Here is a 23117-nt window from a genome sequence, read left to right on the forward strand (position 1 = left end):
CTCAAATACACTACTTTTATCTTATGAGAACTTTATTTGATCAATAACTGTAAGAAAAACTGATATGTTTTGTGATTTGTGACAACAACAAAAACATTTAAACTAGGTATTGTGGTCTTGTGTTTCTGTTTTCAATAATATATTGTTGAAACTGTATAGTCAAATCATACGTGTGCAAATTATCTGGAAGTCCAAATTGAAGGTAGGCCTTAGTCTGTGAATCTTTCATTTTTATGAATTTGTGAACATTTTGGCAGGAATTGGAATGTCCTTTGAAAGTGGAAAAACACTAGTTTATAAAAACAATTTTGATCAAATTCTATTGTAATATATGTAATTTATTCTATATTCTTATTCTCAAACATGTTGTTTGCTCTTCCACTGTGACTCTCACAGCCATGAAAGACAGAGGGAAGTCCAGGACTAGGACACAAGAGACCAGTCAGAACAGTTCTGAGAACAGCCTGACAGACATCCTCAGTGTCCGGTGTGTCAATGATATTATCCTACAGTCAATGCCACCAGGGAGAAAGAATAGCCGATCCCACTTCCACAACATGGATGTGACTGAGGAGAGGGCTGACATGGGAAGGCTTCCAATGGCCACTCCACCCATCAGGCTTCCAATGCTCACTGTGACCTCTCTCAATGCCCAAAGGAACAAAAATACCCTCAAGGTGCCTCGCATGCCTCGTCTGCAGCTGGAGGGACAGATGGGTAGCAAGCGTCTGGGTCCGGTTAAAACCAAAACCGGAGGGAGCACATTTACCTCCAGCCACAAGAAGGAGCCAGAGGTTAAATCCAGCAGACCACAGACACCAGGAAGCATCCCTAGGAGGCCCAATTTATGCTCCACTGCAGCCAAGGCAGTGGCTCCTTTATCTGGGACTCCATGCAGCCAGTCTGAGGTCAGGATCCAGGCCAATCCTCTCAAGAGGTCTAACATCCACGACCAAAGGCCCCGCTCTCCTCCTGCTCAGGCCAGGCGGTCTCTGTCCGACGGCAGCCTCTTGCAGCCGCCATGTTCTCCTGTGGATGTCCTCCAGCCGGAGGTCCAGGCCAGCAGAAGCCTGGCTCGACCCAAGACCGGGATAGCTAGGATAACAAGACATACTGATGGCAGCACTCTGAGGTTCCCTAACCAGACCTTAGAGATTATAAACTCCATGGGTAGGAGGGAGAGCACCAATTCTTTCCCTGTGCTACCAACCATTGCAGTGTCAGCCTCACCTGCCCAGATGGCCATTCCATTGCCTACCCCAATGGTCAGCAATGTGCCTGACCTTCTGGTGCCTACTCCATCTGCTTCTCCGGTTCCTTCCAGCCAAGTGCCTGCCCCACCTGCCTCCCCAGTGCCAGCCCGGCCTGCCAACACCAGGTCACGGCGTGTGTCGAAGAGGATCCAGCTCTTACAGATCCGGTCTGCTATGCTGGACCAGCAGCTACCAGAACAACTGGGTGACAAACATATCATATTACCCTCTGAGCCCCTGTCCTTCAGTAGCACTGAGAGGTTGTTCCTCTGTGGTCCACCTTTAGTCTGTGGAGATGATGGCTGTCACCCCCTGACCAGACCTACGCCCAGCCACACAGGTCGCACCGACCACTCCCCTTTACTGACCAGTAGGAGAGCCGTGCAGGCGGGCGAAAAGTGCCCCTTTGATACCCTCTTGACCCCCTTGGTCCCACTGGCAGAACAGCCTCCTATCAAGCGGGGGCACATGCCCGCCTCCCGTGCCAAGGCCGAGCGGGAGAATAGCCAACGAGGGCGCAGGAAGAGAGTGAAGCCCATTCACTGGGACGTTAACTTTAAGTCTGGGCCTTTCTTCCCAGTGTGTGTCTCTCCATCACTGCCCTCGATCTTGGAGGTGGATGAGGAGTCTCTTTCTAAAGAGATGGAGCAAAGCCAGTTGTAAGGGGTCGCACACACACATCTTAATTTAATTTATTTTTTACCTTTATTTAAATTGTGAAGTTAGTTAAGAACAAATTCTTATTTACAATGACGACCTACCCCGGCCAAACCCTGACCCGGAAGACACTGGGCCAATTGTGACCCTCTTCCTGAAGATGGACTGCTTCAACCCCTTAGGAGTATCCAGAGTATCTAGTACGCTGGTGTGATGATAGAATATGTCCCTCAGTATCAACTAGAGATTAATATTAATCCACTTGTTATTCTAGTTAGGCAAATGTTAATTTATCATCACCATGTTCCAAAGAATTCTGTTTCTATAAAGTTTTATTGCAGTTGAAAATGATCTGTGGTGTGTGTTGTTGGTTTCTTGTGAGCTATGAAGTATACCCTTTTAGTAGAATGTTTATTTCTTCATTGGATTGGTTGATTTGTTGACCATAGAGAAGAGGTAAGTGCTGACCGGACTAATAGAAGTGAAGTTCTGATTCAAATTTGTATTATTCCGAAGGTGGCACATCTGACTCACACCTTAGTGTCATAATTCTTCACGTTTTCAATGTATAGCAACACTGACAAATTCTAAGGTGGAACTATTTGTACTACAGCATTGGAAATGAGGATCTATCCAAACACAGTGTTTATGAAATGCGAGAATGCTGAACAACATTTTCTGACCAATAGGCTTGTTTGTCGTAATATTTGGCCAAAGGTTTCTTCGCTTGAGTTAAGAGGCCCTGTCTCAACTTGCACATGTAAGGGAAGCAGACAGCTGCAGATTTAATATAACTGCTGGGTTACACAGTAACCAGGTTTCTCTTGCCAAAATAACCCACTTATGCAAGAAAGACCTGGATAGTGCCACATTACACAATGCTTATATAAATCTTCCATTTATACAAATAAAAATGACCCCTTTATCTGGAATAGATGTAGTGTTGCCTTACATTTGTGAAATGTGAATGACATTTGCTTAGCCTTCAAACTGTGCTTAGTTTAATATACCGTTGGTTGGACTGCGAGGCAGAGACTGTATCGTTTTTCTTTTGATCTGAAGCCTGACACTGTACGACACGTCGTGTCTCATCCTACATCATTTGAATAAAGCTTCCTCAGCATGATTTTATTCTAACATTACCCATGTTGTTTTTGCAACCCTCACAAACAAATGTTGATCCCCATGTAACGACACGTGATATTCCACAGGGGGGCACTAAAGGTCTGTAACGAAAGGAGGTTGAACAATTTGTACCTTGAACACCATCTAAACTTACACACAGCCTCAACTATTTAAATGACAGAAAATGTCATATCTGCTCTCACACAGTACATTGGGTTTTTCACAGTCCATCATAATAAATTCTTTTTGGCAACTTATGTATTGTTGTCTAAGGTTCATTCCGAAACGCATTCTCTCCACCAAAGCCCAAAGCTTACTAGCATTATAAAGATATCCATCAAGTTTAAGAGGTGTCACCACATTTTTGTAGAGATGTATATGGGGGGCAGTGCAAAGACTCATATTGCAGTGTAAGATCAGTCATGCATCGTACCCAGTTTCTCTCTAGAAACATGATGAGAAGCTATGACTTAGCAGAGCAGTATGGCTGCATCAATTGTTCTAGAACTGGTTCAAGAAAGAAGGTTAGGTTAGTTAGGCTACATGTGATCGTGCTTCACCATAACTGAAACATGGCCTTCTTTCTTTCACGGTTTCACGTCATGGTGCAAGTATTTGCATAAACTGGGAAACATTTGCATACATTTCAATTTCTCTGGCCGGCAGTGAAGGGGTTAATCAGCTGTGTGCTCTCAGTATACGCTCACTAGCAGAATCTGTCTGCCACAGCTTCTGCGCTTATCTTCTATCACAGCGCTGAAAACCAGAGGTGTTTCCAGAGGACAACAACACAGAGCTGGTTAGAGAAGCTTCAAACCAAACCACGTACGCACACACACAGATCTTGGAGCAGTTGACCTCCACATTAGCCACTAATATCTGACATCAGTATAGTTTATAAAAGTGTATCTGTTTGTCTCTGTCTTTCAGTTTCTGTTTAGACTACATCAAAGATAGAGAAGCTGTGCAGCCACACCATGTTCAATCATGTTACCTAATTAGCTAGCTAGCTGACAATCTGTTTGACCTGTAGCATATAAACATTTGTTGACGCAGAAAGAAAGGGGATTTAAAAATGATTGATTGAAATTCCCCCTGCCACATTCTGACTGGGTTAACAACTTAATATTAAGTTAATATGGACCCATTGTCTTAGACTTGAAATCTTGGACCGGGATTCAAACACAGGGACTTGTGACTCGACTCAAACATTGACGACTTTGACTCAATTCAGAGTTAGCCACAGGGTGTTGTGAATTGACTCAGACTTATGCTTTAGTGACTCGACTACAACACTGCTGCCATGACATGGCTACTACTACTGCTACAACTAACACTTCAAGTTTTTATACTACTTCTATATTGCATGATCTTTAAAAAAAAATCCATTCATTTCCCTGTAATCTGCTGAGATTGTGATAGTTTTCAGGTTTTGGAGGGAGTTTTCACTGGATTTACTAGAAATGTGAAATTGACCTGGCAAACCTGTCTTTGCCTGAGCATGATCACAACAAAAGTAGCTGTGCAGCACGTTTTTTAAGGAAGAGGAGGATGGTTGCAGACGTTCGCATTCATGCAAGAAGGTAAGTTATAAACTAAACTGTTAACCAATATGTTAACTAAAATGGTATGTGGTGTATTGGCAAGCAATGCATGTACCCATTGTCTTTATTTGTAATTAATGTTAGCTCATGTCTCATGTCTATGTCTTTCGGTGGAATCCAACATGCATTGACAATGTCAGAAAGCCGCATTGTATCAGATATACTACATCAAGAGATTGAAATTGGTAGGCTCATCCAAACAATTCATTAATGTGCAATTATTACTTTGCATGTTTTTACCTTATACTTATTTACTGCTTGCTAATGATTAGCGTGCTAACTAGCGGTTAGCGTGCTAGCTAACGGTTAGCGTGCTAGTTTAGCATAATTGGTCAAAATGTCTTTGATTCAGAATACATGATTGTGGTTAACCCAATGTTACATGCATTGCACAATAATATTGCCATTGTAACTTGAATTGGTTTACAAGCTAGCTAGAAAAGCCAGTTCCTTTTCATCTGTTTTGTCATAAGTCATAAGCATGCATGTGTGCCGAAATATTTAAATAAATCCCCTCATGTAATTATTTTATTTAAGTTTTGGCAGTTTTTTTAGCACCCTTTCTTACCCAAAGATAAATAAGTTGCTAGTTATTTTGGCTTTGCACTTAAAAGAGTGAAACACAACAACAGGAATTATGATTGTGGAAAGTGTAACATTTGGTAGGACTGCCAATTCACATGCCTTCCTTTAGCCATATCACTCATACTGTTTCTTGTTTAGTTAATCCATAAAAGCAGATGCGCTTTAGTTGCATCCAGGAACTTGTATAATGTGCTTATGTTATGCTTATACTTGCTTTTTTTTACCTTGAAAGTGGTCTTAAAAAAGGAAATTGTAATATATGTTTGTAAGACCTCTATCAGTCAATGATAACAGTTATTGGTGTCCCCCAGCCCAACTTGTCTTCCTTTACGCAGGCACTGCAGAGTCTAAGAAGACGCATGGAAACTCTATAAGAAACATAATTCAATTTGTAGGCCAGATTTGAAAAGGAAATAATAAATCCTGAAGCTCAGGTTTGTCAGTTGTTTAGAATGAGGATACTGGGGATTGTTGAATCATATTCCATTGCCTAAGTGGCAAATGACTAATTTAATATTATTGTATCCTTAGATGTCAGACACCGAGGCTGCCAGTACCGTATACATAAGTTAGTGTCATTCAACACCAGCACATACTGTAAGTTCTTGTGAATCTGCTTTGTAAATCAAAGACAGGCAAGTCTGCACTTTCATCCCAAATTCTTTGTATTATAACAAAATGTAAAGTAGAGGAGCACAGAGCCATAACTAATCAAAATGTCAAAATACTCTGTGTTATCTCTCTAGTTATCTAAGATGCTTTTTTCTGCAATACAGTTGGATACAAGACTGATGACTCAATAACTAGTATTGACAACCTTGAAGATGTTATGTCCCAGGGCCATCAGGTTCATCAGAGGAAGGCAATTTCTCTGAAAAAAATCTGACCGGTATGCCTATCTATACCTTACATACACATGGACCTATTCTTATCTGATATGTCAGTGCAGTTTCACTCTGTAGTCAAATAAAATGTTATTGGTCACATGCACATGGTTAGCAGATGTTTATACGAGTGTAGCGAAATGCATATCTCCCTCACTAGCTTTAAGCACCAGCTGTCCGAGCAGCTCATAGATCACTGCACCTGTACATAGCCCTCCTGTAATCAGCCCATCCAACTACCTCATCCCCATACTGTTATCTATTTAATTTATTTTGCTCCTTTGCACTCCAGTATCTCTACTTGTACACTCATCTTCTGCACATCTATCACTCCACTGTTTAATTGCTATATTGTAATTATTTCGCGACTATGGCCTATTTATTGCCGTACCTCCGTTATCTTACCTCATTTGCACACATTATATAGACGTTTTCTATTGTATTATTGACTGCATGTTTGTTTATTCCATGTGTAACTCTGTTGTTGTTTGTGTTGCACTGCATTGCTTTATCTTGGCCATGTCACAGTTGTAATTGAGAACTTGTTCTCAGCTAGCCTACCTGGTTAAATAAAGGTAAAATAAAAAAATACACACAAGTGTAAAGGAATGAATATGTACATGTAAGTATATGGATGAGGGAGATACAGTAGATGTTATAGAGTACAGTACATACACATGAGATGAGGAATGTAGGGTATGTAAACAGTTTAGAAAGTGGCATTGTTAAAAGTGACTAGTGATACATTTATTACATCCAATTTTTTATTATTAAAGTGGCTAGAGATTTGAGTCAGTATGTAAGCAGCAGCCACTCAATGTTAGTGATGGCTGTTTAACAGTCTGATGGCCTTGAGATAGAAGCTTTTTTTTTCAGTCGTTTAGCTCAGTTACATTAGCTTTCTTGGGAACAGGAACAATGGTGGCACTCTTGGAGCATGTGGGTACAGCAGACTTGGATAGGGATTGATTGAATATGTCCGTAAACACACCAGCCAGCTGGTTTGCGCATGCTCTGAGGACACGGCTAGGGATGCCGTCTGGACCGACAGCCTTGCGAGGGTTAACTAGTTTAAATGTTTTACTCACGTTGGCTGCGGTGAAAAAGAGCCCGCAGGTTTTGGTTTGGTCAGTGTATTGTCCTCAAAGCGAGCAAAGAAGTTGTTTAGTTTGTCTGGGAGCAAGACGTCAGTGTCCACGACGGTGCTGGTTTTCTTTTTATAATCCATGATTGACTGTAGACCCTGCCACATACAGTGGGGAGAACAAGTATTTGATACACTGCCGATTTTGCAGGTTTTCCTACTTACAAAGCATGTAGAGGTCTGTACATTTTTATCATAGGTACACTTCAACTGTGAGAGACGGAATCTAAAACAAAAATACAGAAAATCACATTGTATGATTTTTAAGTCATTCATTTGCATTTTATTGCATGACATAAGTATTTGATACATCAGAAAAGCAGAACTTAATATTTGGTACAGAAACCTTTGTTTGCAATTACAGAGATCATACGTTTCCTGTAGTTCTTGACCAGGTTTGCACACACTGCAGCAGGGATTTTGGCCCACTCCTCCATACAGAACTTCTCCAGGTCCTTCAGGTTTCGGGGCTGTCGCTGCGCAATACGGACTTTCAGCTCCCTCCAAAGATGTTCTATTGAGTTCGGGTCTGGAGACTGGCTAGGCCACTCCAGGACCTTGAGATGCTTCTTACGGAGCCACTCCTTAGTTGCCCTGGCTGTGTGTTTCGGGTCGTTGTCATGCTGGAAGACCCAGCCACGACCCATCTTCAATGCTCTTACTGAGGGAAGGAGGTTGTTGGCCAAGATCTCGTGATACATGGCCCCATCCATCCTCCCCTCAATACGGTGCAGTCGTCCTGTCCCCTTTGCAGAAAAGCATCCCCAAAGAATGATGTTTCCACCTCCATGCTTCACGGTTGGGATGGTGTTCTTGGGGTTGTACTCATCCTTCTTCTTCCTCCAAACAATGCGAGTGGAGTTTAGACCAAAAATCTCTATTTTTGTCTCATCAGACCACATTACCTTCTCCCATTCCTCCTCTGGATCATCCAGATGGTCATTGGCAAACTTCAGACGGGCCTGGACATGCGCTGGCTTGAGTTGCGTGCGCTGCAGGATTTTAATCCATGACGGCGTAGTGTGTTACTAATGGTTTTCTTTGAGACTGTGGTCCCAGCTCTCTTCAGGTCATTGACCAGGTCCTGCCGTGTAGTTATGGGCTGATCCCTCACCTTCCTCATGATCATTGATGCCCCACGAGGTGAGATCTTGCATGGAAACCCAGATCGAGGGTGATTGACCGTCATCTTGAACTTCTTCCATTTTCTATTAATTGCGCCAACAGTTGTTGCCTTCTCACCAAGCTGGTTGCCTATTGTCCTGTAGCCTATCCCAGCCTTGTGCAGGTCTACAATTTTATCCCTGATGTCCTTACACAGCTCTCTAGTCTTGGCCATTGTGGAGAGGTTGGAGTCTGTTTGATTGAGTGTGTGGATAGGTGTCTTTTATACAGGTAACGAGTTCAAACGGGTGCAGTTAATACAGGAAATGAGTGGAGAACAGGAGGGCTTCTTAAAAAAAACGAACAGGTCTGTGAGAGCCGGAATTCTTACTGGTTGGTAGGTGATCAAATACTTATGTCATGCAATAAAATGCAAATTAATTACTTAAAAATCATACAATGTGAATTTCTGGATTTTTGTTTTAGATTCCGTCTCTCACAGTTGAAGTGTACCTATGATAAAAACAATTATGGACCTCTACATGCTTTGTAAGTAGGAAAACCTGCAAAATCGGCAGTGTATCAAATACTTGTTCTCCCCACTGTAGGTCTCGTCTCTGAGCCGTTGAATTGCGACTCTACTTTGTCTCTATACTGATGCTTAGCTTGTTTGATTGCCTTGCGGAGGGAGTAGCTACACTGTTTGTATTCGGTCATGTTTCCGGTTGCCTTGCCATGATTAAAAGCAGTGGTTCGCGTTTTCAGTTTTGTGCGAATGCTGCCATCAATCCACGGTTTCTGGTTGGGGAAGGTTTTAATAGTCACCGTGGGTACAACATCACTGATGCACTTGCTAATAAACTCGCTCACCGAATCAGCTTATACATCAATGTTGTTGTCTAAGGCTATCCGGAACATATCCCAGTCCACGTGATCGAAGCAATCTTGAAGTGTGGAATCAGATTGGTCGGACCAGCATTGAACAGACCTGAGCACGGGCGTTTTGTTTTAGTTTCTGTCTAAAGGCTGGGAGCAACAAAATCGAGTCGTGGTCAGATTTGCGACTCGTTAATCATAAGACATACACCCCCGCCCTTCTTCTTTCCAAAGAGATGTTTGTTTCTGTCAGCGTGATGCGTAAAGAAACCGGGTGGCAGTACCGAGTCTGATAACGTATCCCAAGTGAGCCATGTTTCCGTGAAACAGAGAATGTTACAATGAGAATGTTACAATCTCTGATGTCTCTCTGGAAGACAACCCTTGCTTGAATTTCGTCTACCTTGTGGTCAAGAGACTGGACATTGTCGAGTAGTATACTCGAGAGCGGTGAGCGATGTGCCCGTCTACGGAGCCTGACCAAAAGACCGCTCCGCCTTCCCCTTCTGGGGCGCCATTGTTTTTGGTCGCCTTCAGGAATCCGATCCATTGTCCTGGGTGGTGGTCCAAACAGAGGATCCACTTTGGGAAAGCCATATTCCTGGTCGTAATGTTGGTATGTTGACGTTGCTCTTATATCCAATAGTTCTTCCCGGCTGTATGTAATAAGACTTAAGATTTCCTGGGGAACAGTGTTAGAAGTAATACATAAAAAAAACAAAATACTGCATAGTTTCCTAAGAACGCGAATCGAGGCGACCATCTCTGTCAGTTAGTGTATTTCCAACCATGCCAGCACAGAACGGTTCCGTTTGGATTGTACAGTGGTGTGAAAAAGGTTAGGATCCACCCTGATGGAGTCTGCCTTCATTTCAGCATGGTATTGCGCGTTCCCCTCTCACTACATGGCTGTATCTGTAGGGTTTGTGTGGCTGTAGCCGTCCCTCTCATACCATATTCAATAGGCTTGAATGGCACAGCTGTTATAAACCTGCATTTTTAGTTGCTCCAACAGTTATCGCTTATGGATTGGTTCATAGGTTGGATTGGGTGAAACTGACATGATTCCCACTGATGTTTTCCAGGAGAGATGTCAGCGATTCGGGCCAATGACCAAGGGAAAGCTGGGACAAAAGAGAGGTTCACACGGTAAACATGTTTACTACTGTCTTCAGTCAGTGCATTTTCACTCTGGCAAAAAATGCTGACTCTAATTTGTTGTGCATTGATTTAACTTGCTGCAATTTGATTTTGTTTTTGTCTTTTACAAACTATTATGTCTGAAGAAATGGATGCTGCGGCCACTGATTGCGCATCAGAGAATGACTCTGAGAAAGAGGAGTCATCTGAAGAATCCTATGAAGAAAATTTGACCGGTATGCCTATACCTTACATACACATGGACCTATTCTTAATTACAATGTCCTTTTCAACATGTTTTCCAGGAGAGATGTCAGCGATTCGGGCCAAACAACCACTGACCAAGGGAAGACTGGGACAAAAGAGAGGTTCACACGGTAAGCATGTTTCCTACTGCCTTCAGTCAGTGCATTTTCACTCTGTAGTGTCAACTTATGGGCCATACTGTGCTGGTCCAGATCAATCCTGTCTTTATCAGTTAGTGTATTTCCAACCATGCCAGCACAGAACGGTTCAGTTTGGATTGGACACAAGTCAAGACGTTAGATCTGGAACTAGTGTGTCAGGATAGATGATAACACAGAAGGATTACCACACTTTACATTGTTTTTCTTGAGGGAGGGAACTTGATTTAATAGGTATTGCTTTTATTAGAAGGTTTACATTGCAAACAGATTGTTGGGCTTAGATTCCATACAGATTGAGTCTGCCTTGATGTCAGCATTGCACATTCTCCTCTCACATCCTTATCTATGTAGTTATTTAGTTGGGATTATTAGTTTAATTGAAACACAGTCTCTGCAGATACAGCTGTAACCTTGTAGAGTTAATACAGAGAGATGTTCAAGTACTGTATTGTAGTCAACCTTTACTTAATGTAGTCATTCATAATGCCATCTCTTTACAAAGGTGACAAAGGAACAAAAAGGTATTGGTCGACAATAGAGGTGGATGCAGTTGAAGATTCCTTGATGAACTTTATCCGAATGGGGAAAAATGCCTGGAAAACGCATTCATTGCTGCTTCTCCCCAAGCGCTAGTAAACAGGGACTGGAGAGCAGTACAGTTCTATGTACACAACAGAATAGTTGCAGATCAGAGAAAATAAGTGTATGAGATGCTTCTGGCTCTCTTGGTGTACTTCTGAGGATTTAATGGGACTTACTTGACTTAAGCTCATAGGCAGATGACGAATGTCCTCTATCTCACTGTTCAGGGGAAGTTTTTCCTGGTGGATGGTTCACTTTTGGAATGACTAAGGTCTCAAGAATACAAAGCCTGCTGACTTTGAATGTTACAGAAAAATAAATACAATTCTAAGCTGTTAATCTGTTAGTTGGATATATTGAATCCATTACTAAAATGGTTGTTCCAGTTTAAATACTTAATGAAGAACTACACTACAGCCGTTGAGTTGCCTTCCGTGTTGCATCATTCTGGCATTCTACATGGATATTTTCAGTCATAAAATAGAAATAATATTGAATTTAAAATGGTTAATTATTTTACGCTTCCATTAGGTACAATTTAGGCAGTTGGATAGCTTTTATAGATTTCATAGGAGGCATTCTCTCGATGGCTGATGGCAATGCATTGAGTGGCTGCTGCCAACATACAGACTCAATCTCTAGCCACTTTAATAATGAATATTTTGATGTAATAAATGTAAATAAATAAATAAATAAATAAAAATAAATGTATCACTAGTCACTTAAACAATGCCACTTTATATAATGTTACATACCCTACATTTCTGTCATTTAAATAGTTGAGGCTGTGTGTTAGTTTAGATGGTGTTCAAGGTACAAAGTGTTCAACCTCCTTTCGTTACAGACCTTTAGTGCCCCCCTGTGGAATATCACGTGTCGTTACATGGGGATCAACATTTGTTTTTGAGGGTTGCAACAAAACAACATGGAAAATGTTAGAATAAAATCATGCTGAGGAAGTTTTATTCAAATGACGAAGGATGAGACACGACGTGTCGTACAGTGTCAGGCTTCAGATCAAAAGAAAAACGATACAGTCACTGCCTCGCAGTCCAAACAACAGTATTTTAAACGAAGCACAGTTGGAAGGCTAAGCAAATGTCATTCATATTTCACAAATGTAAGGCAACACTACATCTATTCCAGATAAAGGGTTGGTTTTTATTCGTATAAAAGGAATAATTTATATAAGCGTTGCGTTATGTGGCACTATCCAGGTCTTTCTTGCAAAAGTGGGTTATTTTGGCAAGAGAGACCTGGTTACCGCTGAACCCAGCAGTTATATTTCATCTGCAGCTGTCTGCTTCCTTTACATGTGCAAGTTGAGACACGGCCTTTTCGCGTCAGATGTGCCTCCTTCAGATTAATACAAATTTGAATCGGAACTTCACTTATATTAGTCCGGTCAGCACTTACCTCTTCTCCTTGGTCAACAAATCAACAAATCCAATGAAGAAATAAACATTCTACTAAAAGGGTATACTTCATAGCTCACAAGAAACGAACAACACACACCACAGATCATTTTCAACTGCAATAAAACTTTATAGATTCAGAATTCTTTGGAACATGGTGATGATAAATTAACATTTGCCTAACTAGAATAACAAGTGGATTAATATTAATCTCTAGTTGATGCTGAGGGACATATTCTATCATCACATCAGCGTACTAGATACTCTGGATACTCCTAAGGGGTTGAAGCAGTCCATCTTCAGGAAGAGGCTCACAATTGTCCCAGTGTCGTCCGGTTTAGGGTTTGGCCGGGGTAGGTTGTCATTGTAAATAAGAATTTGTTCTTAACTATCTTCACAATTTAAATAAAGGTAAAAAAACTCGGCTGGAAGGAACTGGAGAAGCAGATGGAGTAGGCACCAGAAGGTCAGGTACATAGCTGACCATTGGGGTAGGCATTGGGATGGCCATCTGGGCAGGAGAGGCTGACACTGCAATGGTTGGCAGCACATGGAAGGAATTGGTGCTCTCCCTCCCATCCATGGAGTTTATAAGATCTAAGGTCTTGTTAGGGAACCTCAGGGTGCTGCCATCAGTATGTCTTGTTATCCTAGCTATCCCGGTCTTGGGTCGAGCCAGGCTTCTGCTGGCCTGGACCTCCGGCTGGAGGACATCCACAGGAGAACATGGCGGCTGCAAGAGGCTGCCGTCGGACAGAGACCGTCTGGCCTGAGCAGGAGGAGAGCGGGGCCTTTGGTCCTGGATGTTAGACCTCTGGAGAGGATTGGCCTGGATCCTGACCTCAGACTGGCTGCATGGAGTCCCAGATAAAGAAGCTACTGCCTTGGTTGCAGTGGAGCATATTTTGGGGCTCCTAGGGATGCTTCCTGATGTCTGTGGTCTGCTCGATTTAACATCTGGCTCCTTCTTGTGGCTGGAGGTAAATGTGCTCACTCTGGTTTTGGTTTTAACAGGACCCAGACGCTTGCTACCCATCTGTCCCTCCAGCTGCAGACGAGGCATGCGAGGCACCTTGAGGGTGTTTTTGTTCCTTTGGACAGTGAGAGAGGTCACAGTGAGCATCAAATCAAATCAAATGTTATTTGTCACATACACATGGTTAGCAGATGTTAATGCGAGTGTAGCGAAATGCTTGTGCTTCTAGTTCCGACAATGCAGTAATAACCAACAAGTAATCTAACTAACAATTCCAAAACTACTGTCTTATACACAGTGTAAGGGGATAAAGAATATGTACATAAGGATATATGAATGAGTGATGGTACAGAGCAGCATAGGCAGGATACAGTAGATGGTATCGAGTACAGTATATACATGAGGTGAGTATGTAAACAAAGTGGCATAGTTAAAGTGGCTAGTGATACATGTATTACATAAGGATTCAGTCGATGATATAGAGTACAGTATATACGTATGCATATGAGATGAATAATGTAGGGTAAGTAACACTATATAAGGTAGCATTGTTTAAAGTGGCTAGTGATATATTTACATCATTTCCCATCAATTCCCATTATTAAAGTGGCTGGAGTTGTGTCAGTGTCAGTGTGTTGGCAGCAGCCACTCAATGTTAGTGGTGGCTGTTTAACAGTCTGATGGCCTTGAGATAGAAGCTGTTTTTCAGTCTCTCGGTCCCAGCTTTGATGCACCTGTACTGACCTCGCCTTCTGGATGATAGCGGGGTGAACAGGCAGTGGCTCGGGTGGTTGATGTCCTTGATGATCTTTATGGCCTTCCTGTAACATCGGGTGGTGTAGGTGTCCTGGAGGGCTGGTAGTTTGCCCCCGGTGATGCGTTGTGCAGACCTCACTACCCTCTGGAGAGCCTTACGGTTGTGGGCGGAGCAGTTGCCGTACCAGGCGGTGATACAGCCCGCCAGGATGCTCTCAATTGTGCATCTGTAGAAGTTTGTGAGTGCTTTTGGTGACAAACCGAATTTCTTCAGCCTCCTGAGGTTGAAGAGGCGCTGCTGCGCCTTCTTCACGATGCTGTCTGTGTGAGTGGACCAATTCAGTTTGTCTGTGATGTGTATGCCGAGGAACTTAACACTTGCTACCCTCTCCACTACTGTTCCATCGATGTGGATAGGGGGGTGTTCCCTCTGCTGTTTCCTGAAGTCCACAATCATCTCCTTAGTTTTGTTGACGTTGAGTGTGAGGTTATTTTCCTGACACCACACTCCGAGGGCCCTCACCTCCTCCCTGTAGGCCGTCTCGTCGTTGTTGGTAATCAAGCCTACCACTGTTGTGTCGTCTGCAAACTTGATGATTGAGTTGGAGGCGTGCGTGGCCACGCAGTCGTGGGTGAACAGGGAGTACAGGAGAGGGCTCAGAACGCACCCTTGTGGGGCCCCAGTGTTGAGGATCAGCGGGGTGGAGATGTTGTTGCCTACCCTCACCACCTGGGGGCGGCCCGTCAGGAAGTCCAGTACCCAGTTGCACAGGGTGGGGTCGAGACCCAGGGTCTCGAGCTTGATGACGAGCTTGGAGGGTACTATGGTGTTGAATGCCGAGCTGTAGTCGATGAACAGCATTCTCACATAGGTATTCCTCTTGTCCAGATGGGTTAGGGCAGTGTGCAGTGTGGTTGAGATTGCATCGTCTGTGGACCTATTTGGGCGGTAAGCAAATTGGAGTGGGTCTAGGGTGTCGGGTAGGGTGGAGGTGATATGGTCCTTGACTAGTCTCTCAAAGCACTTCATGATGACGGAAGTGAGTGCTACGGGGCGGTAGTCGTTTAGCTCAGTTACCTTAGCTTTCTTGGGAACAGGAACAATGGTGGCCCTCTTGAAGCATGTGGGAACAGCAGACTGGTATAGGGATTGATTGAATATGTCCGTAAACACACCGGCCAGCTGGTCTGCGCATGCTCTGAGGGCGCGGCTGGGGATGCTGTCTGGGCCTGCAGCCTTGCGAGGGTTAACACGTTTAAATGTCTTACTCACCTCGGCTGCAGTGAAGGAGAGTCCGCATGTTTTCGTTGCAGGCCGTGACAGTGGCACTGTATTGTCCTCAAAGCGGGCAAAAAAGTTATTTAGTCTGCCTGGGAGCAGGACATCCTGGTCTGTGACTGGGCTGGATTTCTTCTTGTAGTCCGTGATTGACTGTAGACCCTGCCACATGCCTCTTGTGTCTGAGCCGTTGAATTGAGATTCTACTTTGTCTCTGTACTGACGCTTAGCTTGTTTGATAGCCTTGCGGAGGGAATAGCTGCACTGTTTGTATTCGGTCATGTTACCAGTCACCTTGCCCTGATTAAAAGCAGTGGTTCGCGCTTTCAGTTTCACGCGAATGCTGCCATCAATCCACGGTTTCTGGTTAGGGAATGTTTTAATCGTTGCTATGGGAACGACATCTTCAACGCACGTTCTAATGAACTCGCACACCGAATCAGCGTATTCGTCAATATTGTTATCTGACGCAATACGAAACATGTCCCAGTCCACGTGATGGAAGCAGTCTTGGAGTGTGCTTGGTCGGACCAGCGTTGGACAGACCTCAGCGTGGGAGCCTCTTGTTTTAGTTTCTGTCTGTAGGCAGGGATCAACAAAATGGAGTCGTGGTCAGCTTTTCCGAAAGGAGGGCGGGGCAGGGCCTTATATGCGTCGCGGAAGTTAGAGTAACAATGATCCAAGGTTTTTCCACCCCTGGTTGCGCAATCGATATGCTGATAAAATTTTGGGAGTCTTGTTTTCAGATTAGCCTTGTTAAAATCCCCAGCAACAATGAATGCAGCCTCCGGATAAATGGATTCCAGTTTGCAAAGAGTCAAATAAAGTTTGTACAGAGCCATCGATGTGTCTGCTTGGGGGGGGATATATACGGCTGTGATTATAATCGAAGAGAATTCTCTTGGTAGATAATGCGGTCTACATTTGATTGTGAGGAATTCTAAATCAGGTGAACAGAAGGATTTGAGTTCTTGTATGTTTCTTTCATCACACCATGTCTCGTTAGTCATAAGGCATACGCCCCCGCCACTCTTCTTACCAGAAAGATGTTTGTTTCTGTCGGCGCGATGCGTGGAGAAACCCGCTGGCTGCACCTCCCCCGATAGCGTCTCTCCAGTGAGCCATGTTTCCGTGAAGCAAAGAACATTAGTCTCTGATGTCCCTCTGGAATGCTACCCTTGCTCGGATTTCATCAACCTTGTTGTCAAGAGACTGGACATTGGCGAGAAGGATGCTAGGGAGTGGTGCACGATGTGCCCGTCTCCGGAGTCTGACCAGAAGACCGCCTCGTTTCCCTCTTTTTCTGAGTCGTTTTTTTGGGTCGCTGCATGGGATCCACTCCGTTGTCCTGGGTGAAAGGCAGAACACAGGATCCGCATTGCGAAAAACATATTCTTGGTCGTACTGATGGTGAGTTGACGCTGATCTTATATTCAGTAGTTCTTCTCGACTGTATGTAATGAAACCTAAGATGACCTGGGGTACTAATGTAAGAAATAACACGTAAAAAAACAAAACACTGCATAGTTTCCTAGGAACGCGAAGCGAGGCGGCCATCTCTGTCGGCGCCGGAAGTGGTGGAGCATTGGGAGCCTGGTGGGTGGAGTGGCCATTGGAAGCCTTCCCATGTCAGCCCTCTCTTTAATCACATCCATGTTGTGGAAGTGGGACCGGCTATTCTTTCTACCTGGCGGCATTGGCTGTAGGACAATATCACTGGCACACCGGACACTGAGGATGTCTGTCAGGCTGTTCTCAGAACTGTTCAGACTGGTGTCTTGTGTCCTAGTCCTGGACTTCCCTCTGTCTTTCATGGCTGTGAGAGTCACAGTGGAAGAGCAAACAACATGTTTGAGAACAAGAATATAGAATAAATTACATATTACAATAGAATTTGATCAAAGTTGTAATTATAAACTAGTGTTTTTCCACTTTCAAAGGACATTCCAATTCCTGCCAAAATGTTCACAAATTCATAAAAATGAAAGATTCACAGGCTAAGGCCTACCTTCAATTTGGACTTCCAGATAATTTGCACACGTAGGATTTGACTATACAGTTTCAACAATATATTCTTGAAAACAGAAACACAAGACCACAATACCTAGTTTAATTTTTTTTTTTTTGTCACAAATCACAAAACATAAGTTTTTCTTACAGTTATTGATCAAATAAAGTTGTCATAAGATAAAAGTAGTGTATGAGATTTTTTCATTAAATTATAGGTTCTACCACAGATATGGAAGAGCATCAATGACCTGTCTATGAAATGTCGTATTTTAACAAAAGAATGCTTCATTATGACATCATGTACATTATGACATAGCAGCCGTCCATAAAAGTTCGTTAAAACCACTTGAATAGGCATGAAATGTCCAATTAAATACAATAGGCCTAATTCAACAATTGAATAAAAACAATACTTTGACAGTAATTATTATTAATTATTATTATTTTAGTTTCATATTCAATTTATCAGCAATAATGCACGGCAAATACATTCCCAGTACTCAAATAAATCTGACAATTCCAATGATCTATTTATTATAGCATCCTCTTAGAATGAGAATCACTGTGGTGTCAATGTGTTTTATTATGTCCAAGTAGGAACATAGCTACAGGTATTTTAACTTCTATACTAAAATAGTAGCAGTTGTGTGTGTTTTCTTGTCGTGCAATTGTTTTGAGTCAACGCTAATCCCACAATATTTTGGTCCCATTCGGTATTAGCACCGTCAGCCAATGGGGGAAGTGACATGCCTGATGCCTAAATTGATGTTGTCGACCAAACACATTTTAATTTCACTTTTGAAATACAATAAATAGCCTGTTAATTTGTCGACAAAACAAGTTCATAAATTATATGTTGGCTTCACGTCTCCAACTCAACCAAAAATGAAAGTGAAAGAATGGAATTAAGTCAGTGTCTTAGATTGAACTATCCAAGCAGTAAATATATCCTTTAAATGTTGATATTTGGAAGCGTTGTCAACTAAACACAAGTCAATATTACTTTTGTAATACAGTAAATAGACATTTTATGAACTAATCTAACAGTATTTATTCAACCTTAAAATAAGTAACATCCATGGCCACATTGAGGCTACTGTAACTATACATTTATTCGTATGTAATGTTCATCATATAAAGCGTGCATGTTCAAGACAGCATGCCTACTGTAGGTTGTGGCAGATCTGTGGAGATATTCACAATTGATGTTGTCTAAGTAGAATCTCGAACGACATTGATGACTTGCACCATGTACTTTTAATGTATTCTCTACTTCAAAACAGGTAATTTGGTTTTGCTATTTGATGAAGCACAGTGTGGTTTAGTCGCCAGGGTTGTGGGTGCGATTCCCACGGGTGACCAGTGTGACCGTATGCTAAATGACTCAAATGTAAATAACCAGTGATGGAAAAATAACTCAATTGTCATACTTGAGTAAAAGTAAAGTTACCTTAGTAGAAAATGACTCAAATAAAAGTGAAAGTCAGCCAATAAAATACTACCTGAGTAAAAGTCTATAAGTATTTGGTTTTAAATATACTTCAGTATCAAAAGTAAAAGTATGAATTTAAAATTCCTTAAATTAAGCAAATCAGATAGCCAGAGTCACACCCAGACATAATTTAAAAACAAATAATTTGTGTTTAGTGATTTGTGAGTCCGCCAGATCAGAGGCAGTAGGGATGACCAGGGATGTTCTCTTGATAAGTGTGGGAATTGGACCATTTTCGGTCCTGCTAAGCATTCAAAATGTAATGAGTACTTTTAGGTGTCAGGGAAAATATATGGAGTAAAAAGTACATCATATTCTTTAGAAATGTTAAGTAAAAGTAAAATATGTCAAAAACATAAATAATAAAGTACAGATACAGTACTTTAAAGTATTTTTACTTAAATACTTTATATCAAAATAAAGAAAGTTGCACCCTCCATATATAAACTCCCAGTAATGTATTGGGTATTTACCAATGTTTCAGCATCACTGTGCCTTCTTCAGGGTAATGTCATGAATACTTGAACCAGGTTATGTAGACAAACATTGCAATTTGTGCCATAATGATTAAGTTAATTAGAATTAATTAGTGAAAATGTTTTTAAAAAACAATCGTTGATGGCATATTAAATATATTAGGCTATTGTTATCGTATAGAAACATCATTGAATATAGTACATCATATTAGCATCCACATACATTATTGTTTAATTCAATTTCACATATTTAATTGTTTCGTATTTCATTTCATATTTGTTACATGTAATCTTTTGGTTCAACCTTAATCCATAATGAGCATCATCAACAGGGGGAACATATTAGGTGTACACTAATAAGCTGTAGAAAGATTATTTCAATTTATAAGACTTGTTCATAAAAGAAGGAATTGTTCATAAGAAGGGCCTGAGATCAAAGTCAATATTCAGACCACTAGGGGTCAATGTTTTTAGAGAGGATATCCTGTAAGGCTCCCTTTGTCGGCTTTTCCACACGAACAGATGATGAGATAGATTACTCCCGGGGTCTTGCATGAGATGATTACCCCTAACAGGGATGTTTCGACCTGTATGTGGGTGTCTGAAGAAGGATGTTTTTATAATGCTATTGCACTGTGCGCATGATCCACATTTGTAGTTCCCATTTGGGATAGGTGTCAAGAGTGTCTGAGTGAGCTCAGGGGGCATGTCAGATCTCACCAAGCTATCTCCAATATTGTGACCACGCTTATAGACCACCAGCGGGCTTTTTTTTTTTGTCTGATTGCAGAATATGCCAGTCCTTTTTCAGGATTGCTTTCATTTTCTCTGAACCCTTGGTGTATTTAGTGCAAAAGATGGTTGCGTTGTTTTTCTTCTCTGGTTGAGTTAAGTAATTCCTCTGTTGGTTTATGAGATATTTTCATCATTGCAGCATCAAGAGTTTTGTCCTTGTAGCTTCTCATTTTGAATTGATCTGTCATTTTTTTTAGCATTGTTGTCAAAATCTGTCTGGTGGCCACAGATTTGTTTAATCCTGCATAACTGGTTGACCATTCTTGAGGGGAAGGGGGTGCATACTATTCACACATAGCAAGGCATTGCGGTCTGTGGGCTTTGTATATAAGTCTGTGTGTACTGCATCATTCTATTTGATGATCCATAAGTCCAGGTAGTGTATTTTGTTACTTGACTAACAATATTTTTATGCTACAAGGAACAGTCAATGTAGTTCCAATTCCATATACATATAATTTAGAATTAACCTAATTAGAGCGATGCTATGCATAGTAGGTACATCTAGTTTAAAGACTAGCATCTAAGGATATGGGTACTTTCACTCCCTCAGTTGGGGAGGGGGTTGGGTGGGTTTGTGGTAGGGTCAGGGTATTAGCTCACGAGATGTTTACTACTTTAAATTTTCAAGTTGTATACACTCAATGCAATTTTGTTTCTTTCCTTTTCCCTATTTCTTATTTTCTTTAAAGATGTCTGCACCTAATAACTATACTTTTATGACACTTAACATTAAGGGTACTAAATGCCCAGTCAAGCGCAAACGCATTCTGTATTATCTAAAGCAGCATAAGGTTGATATAGCTCTTCTTCAGGAGACACACCTGACTGACTCTGAGCATGATAAACTGAAGAGATTGGGTGGGCCAAGTGTACTATTCATCTTTCACATCTCGGGCAAGAGGGGTGGCCATACTCATTAATAAGCATTGGCCCTTTCAGATACAATCTCAGAATAAAGACAAAGGGGGAAGGTTTGTGATCATTCAAGGTTTCATTAATACTGAGCCCATTACCATTGTGATTGTGTATGGTCCTAACCATGATGATCCTACATTTTACCAAGACATCTTTTTAAAGTTAATGTGCCCATCATCAGAGATAATAATGGCAGGGGATTTTAACTTGGTACTGGACCCTTCCAGTGATAGATCTTCCTCTAATAGTATCAACCTCACACAGGCAGCTAAAATGTTAAAAGCAGAAATGAAACACTTTGGACTCGTAGACTTATGGAGATTTCACAACCAAAAGGTTAAAGAATATTCATTTTACTCCCCTGTCCATAACAATTACTCTAGAAGAGACTTATTTCTTATTCCTGCAGCCAGGGGAAGTTTAACTACTGGGTGTAAGTACTTACCATGATGTATATCAGATCATTCTGCCCTGCTGGCTTCAGTACCCGTCAGTAGAGCACAGCCACCCTCAAGAAGATGGAGGTTTGGTACATATTTACTAAATAGTCCCACATTTGTAACATTTCTGAACACTCATATAGACATTTTTTTAACAACTCTGCCTCCTCCCTAATTTTATGAGAAGCTCTCCTTGCATTTCTGAGGAGGCAAATCATATCCTTTAGTTCAGATGCTCGTAAGATGTTTAAGGCTCAAGTAGATTTGTTGGAGAATGAAATTACAGATCTGGAAAATGAACATAGTGTAACATTTGACGACTCAACTCTACAAAAATTAGACTCAAAGCGATTGGAATATAACACCCTGACGACCCATGAAGTGGAAAATGCTCTCAGGAGAACAAAACAAAACCACTACGAACATGGAGATAAAGCAGGAAAGTTGCTTCCTTGCCAGATAAGACGAGAGGATGCTAGTAGAGTTATTAGCTCTATTAAGCTACCCATTAACACAGTTGTTCACAGTCCTGAGGAAATTTATCCAGTCTTCAGGGAGTTTTATGAAACATTGTACAAGTCTGAAGGGGATGCCCCTGCCACAATGCATGAGTTTTTGAACAAACTCAATTTACAAACTTTAATGATGAGGATAGAGAGCACTTGGAGAAAGGGATTAGAGAATCCAATTAGGGAATCCATTTTCAACACTGCTGGGGGAAAATCACCAGGGTTAGACGGATTCCCTATTGATTTCTTTCGATCCTTTTTACCCAAACTAATTGAGCCTCTTTGCAGTAAGTTTAATTATGCCATAGAGACAGAAAAGCTCCCAGACAATGATCACAGTTTTGTTAAAACCTGGGAAAGATCCTATGCTTTGTGGGTCATATAGACCAATATCTCTATTGAACACTTCATATAAGATTCTTACGAAACTCATTGCTCTTAGACTGGATAAGGTTCTACCGGACTTGGTTGATATGGACCAAACAGGCTTTGTAAGAAACCGCTCATCTCCTGATAATATCAGAAGATTATTTAATATTATGCATTATGTAGAGAATGACCGGAAAAAACTTTTGACCGCATAGAATGGAACTATGTTTGAAGTTTTACAGAGGAAGAATATTGGACCTAAGTATGTAGGTCTGATTAGATTACTGTACAAATGTATTATATTTGTAGCAAAACCAGATT

The 23117-nt window shown here is 41.7% G+C and overlaps 1 protein-coding gene across 1 annotated transcript; it reads left to right on the forward strand.

The window, feature by feature from the left end:
- The first annotated feature begins 398 nt into the window (after positions 1–398).
- Positions 399–2258, forward strand: LOC149985537 (uncharacterized). The gene has a single exon (XM_090183298.1). It carries the CDS (start codon positions 399–401, stop codon positions 1914–1916), a length of 1518 nt encoding a protein of 505 aa, XP_090039424.1. The 3' UTR covers positions 1917–2258.
- The last annotated feature ends 20859 nt before the right edge of the window (positions 2259–23117 follow it).

This window comes from Oncorhynchus mykiss, chromosome 1, assembly GCF_057628025.1.
Source record: "Oncorhynchus mykiss isolate SJ-2025 chromosome 1, ASM5762802v1, whole genome shotgun sequence".
Lineage (NCBI taxonomy): Eukaryota > Metazoa > Chordata > Actinopteri > Salmoniformes > Salmonidae > Oncorhynchus > Oncorhynchus mykiss.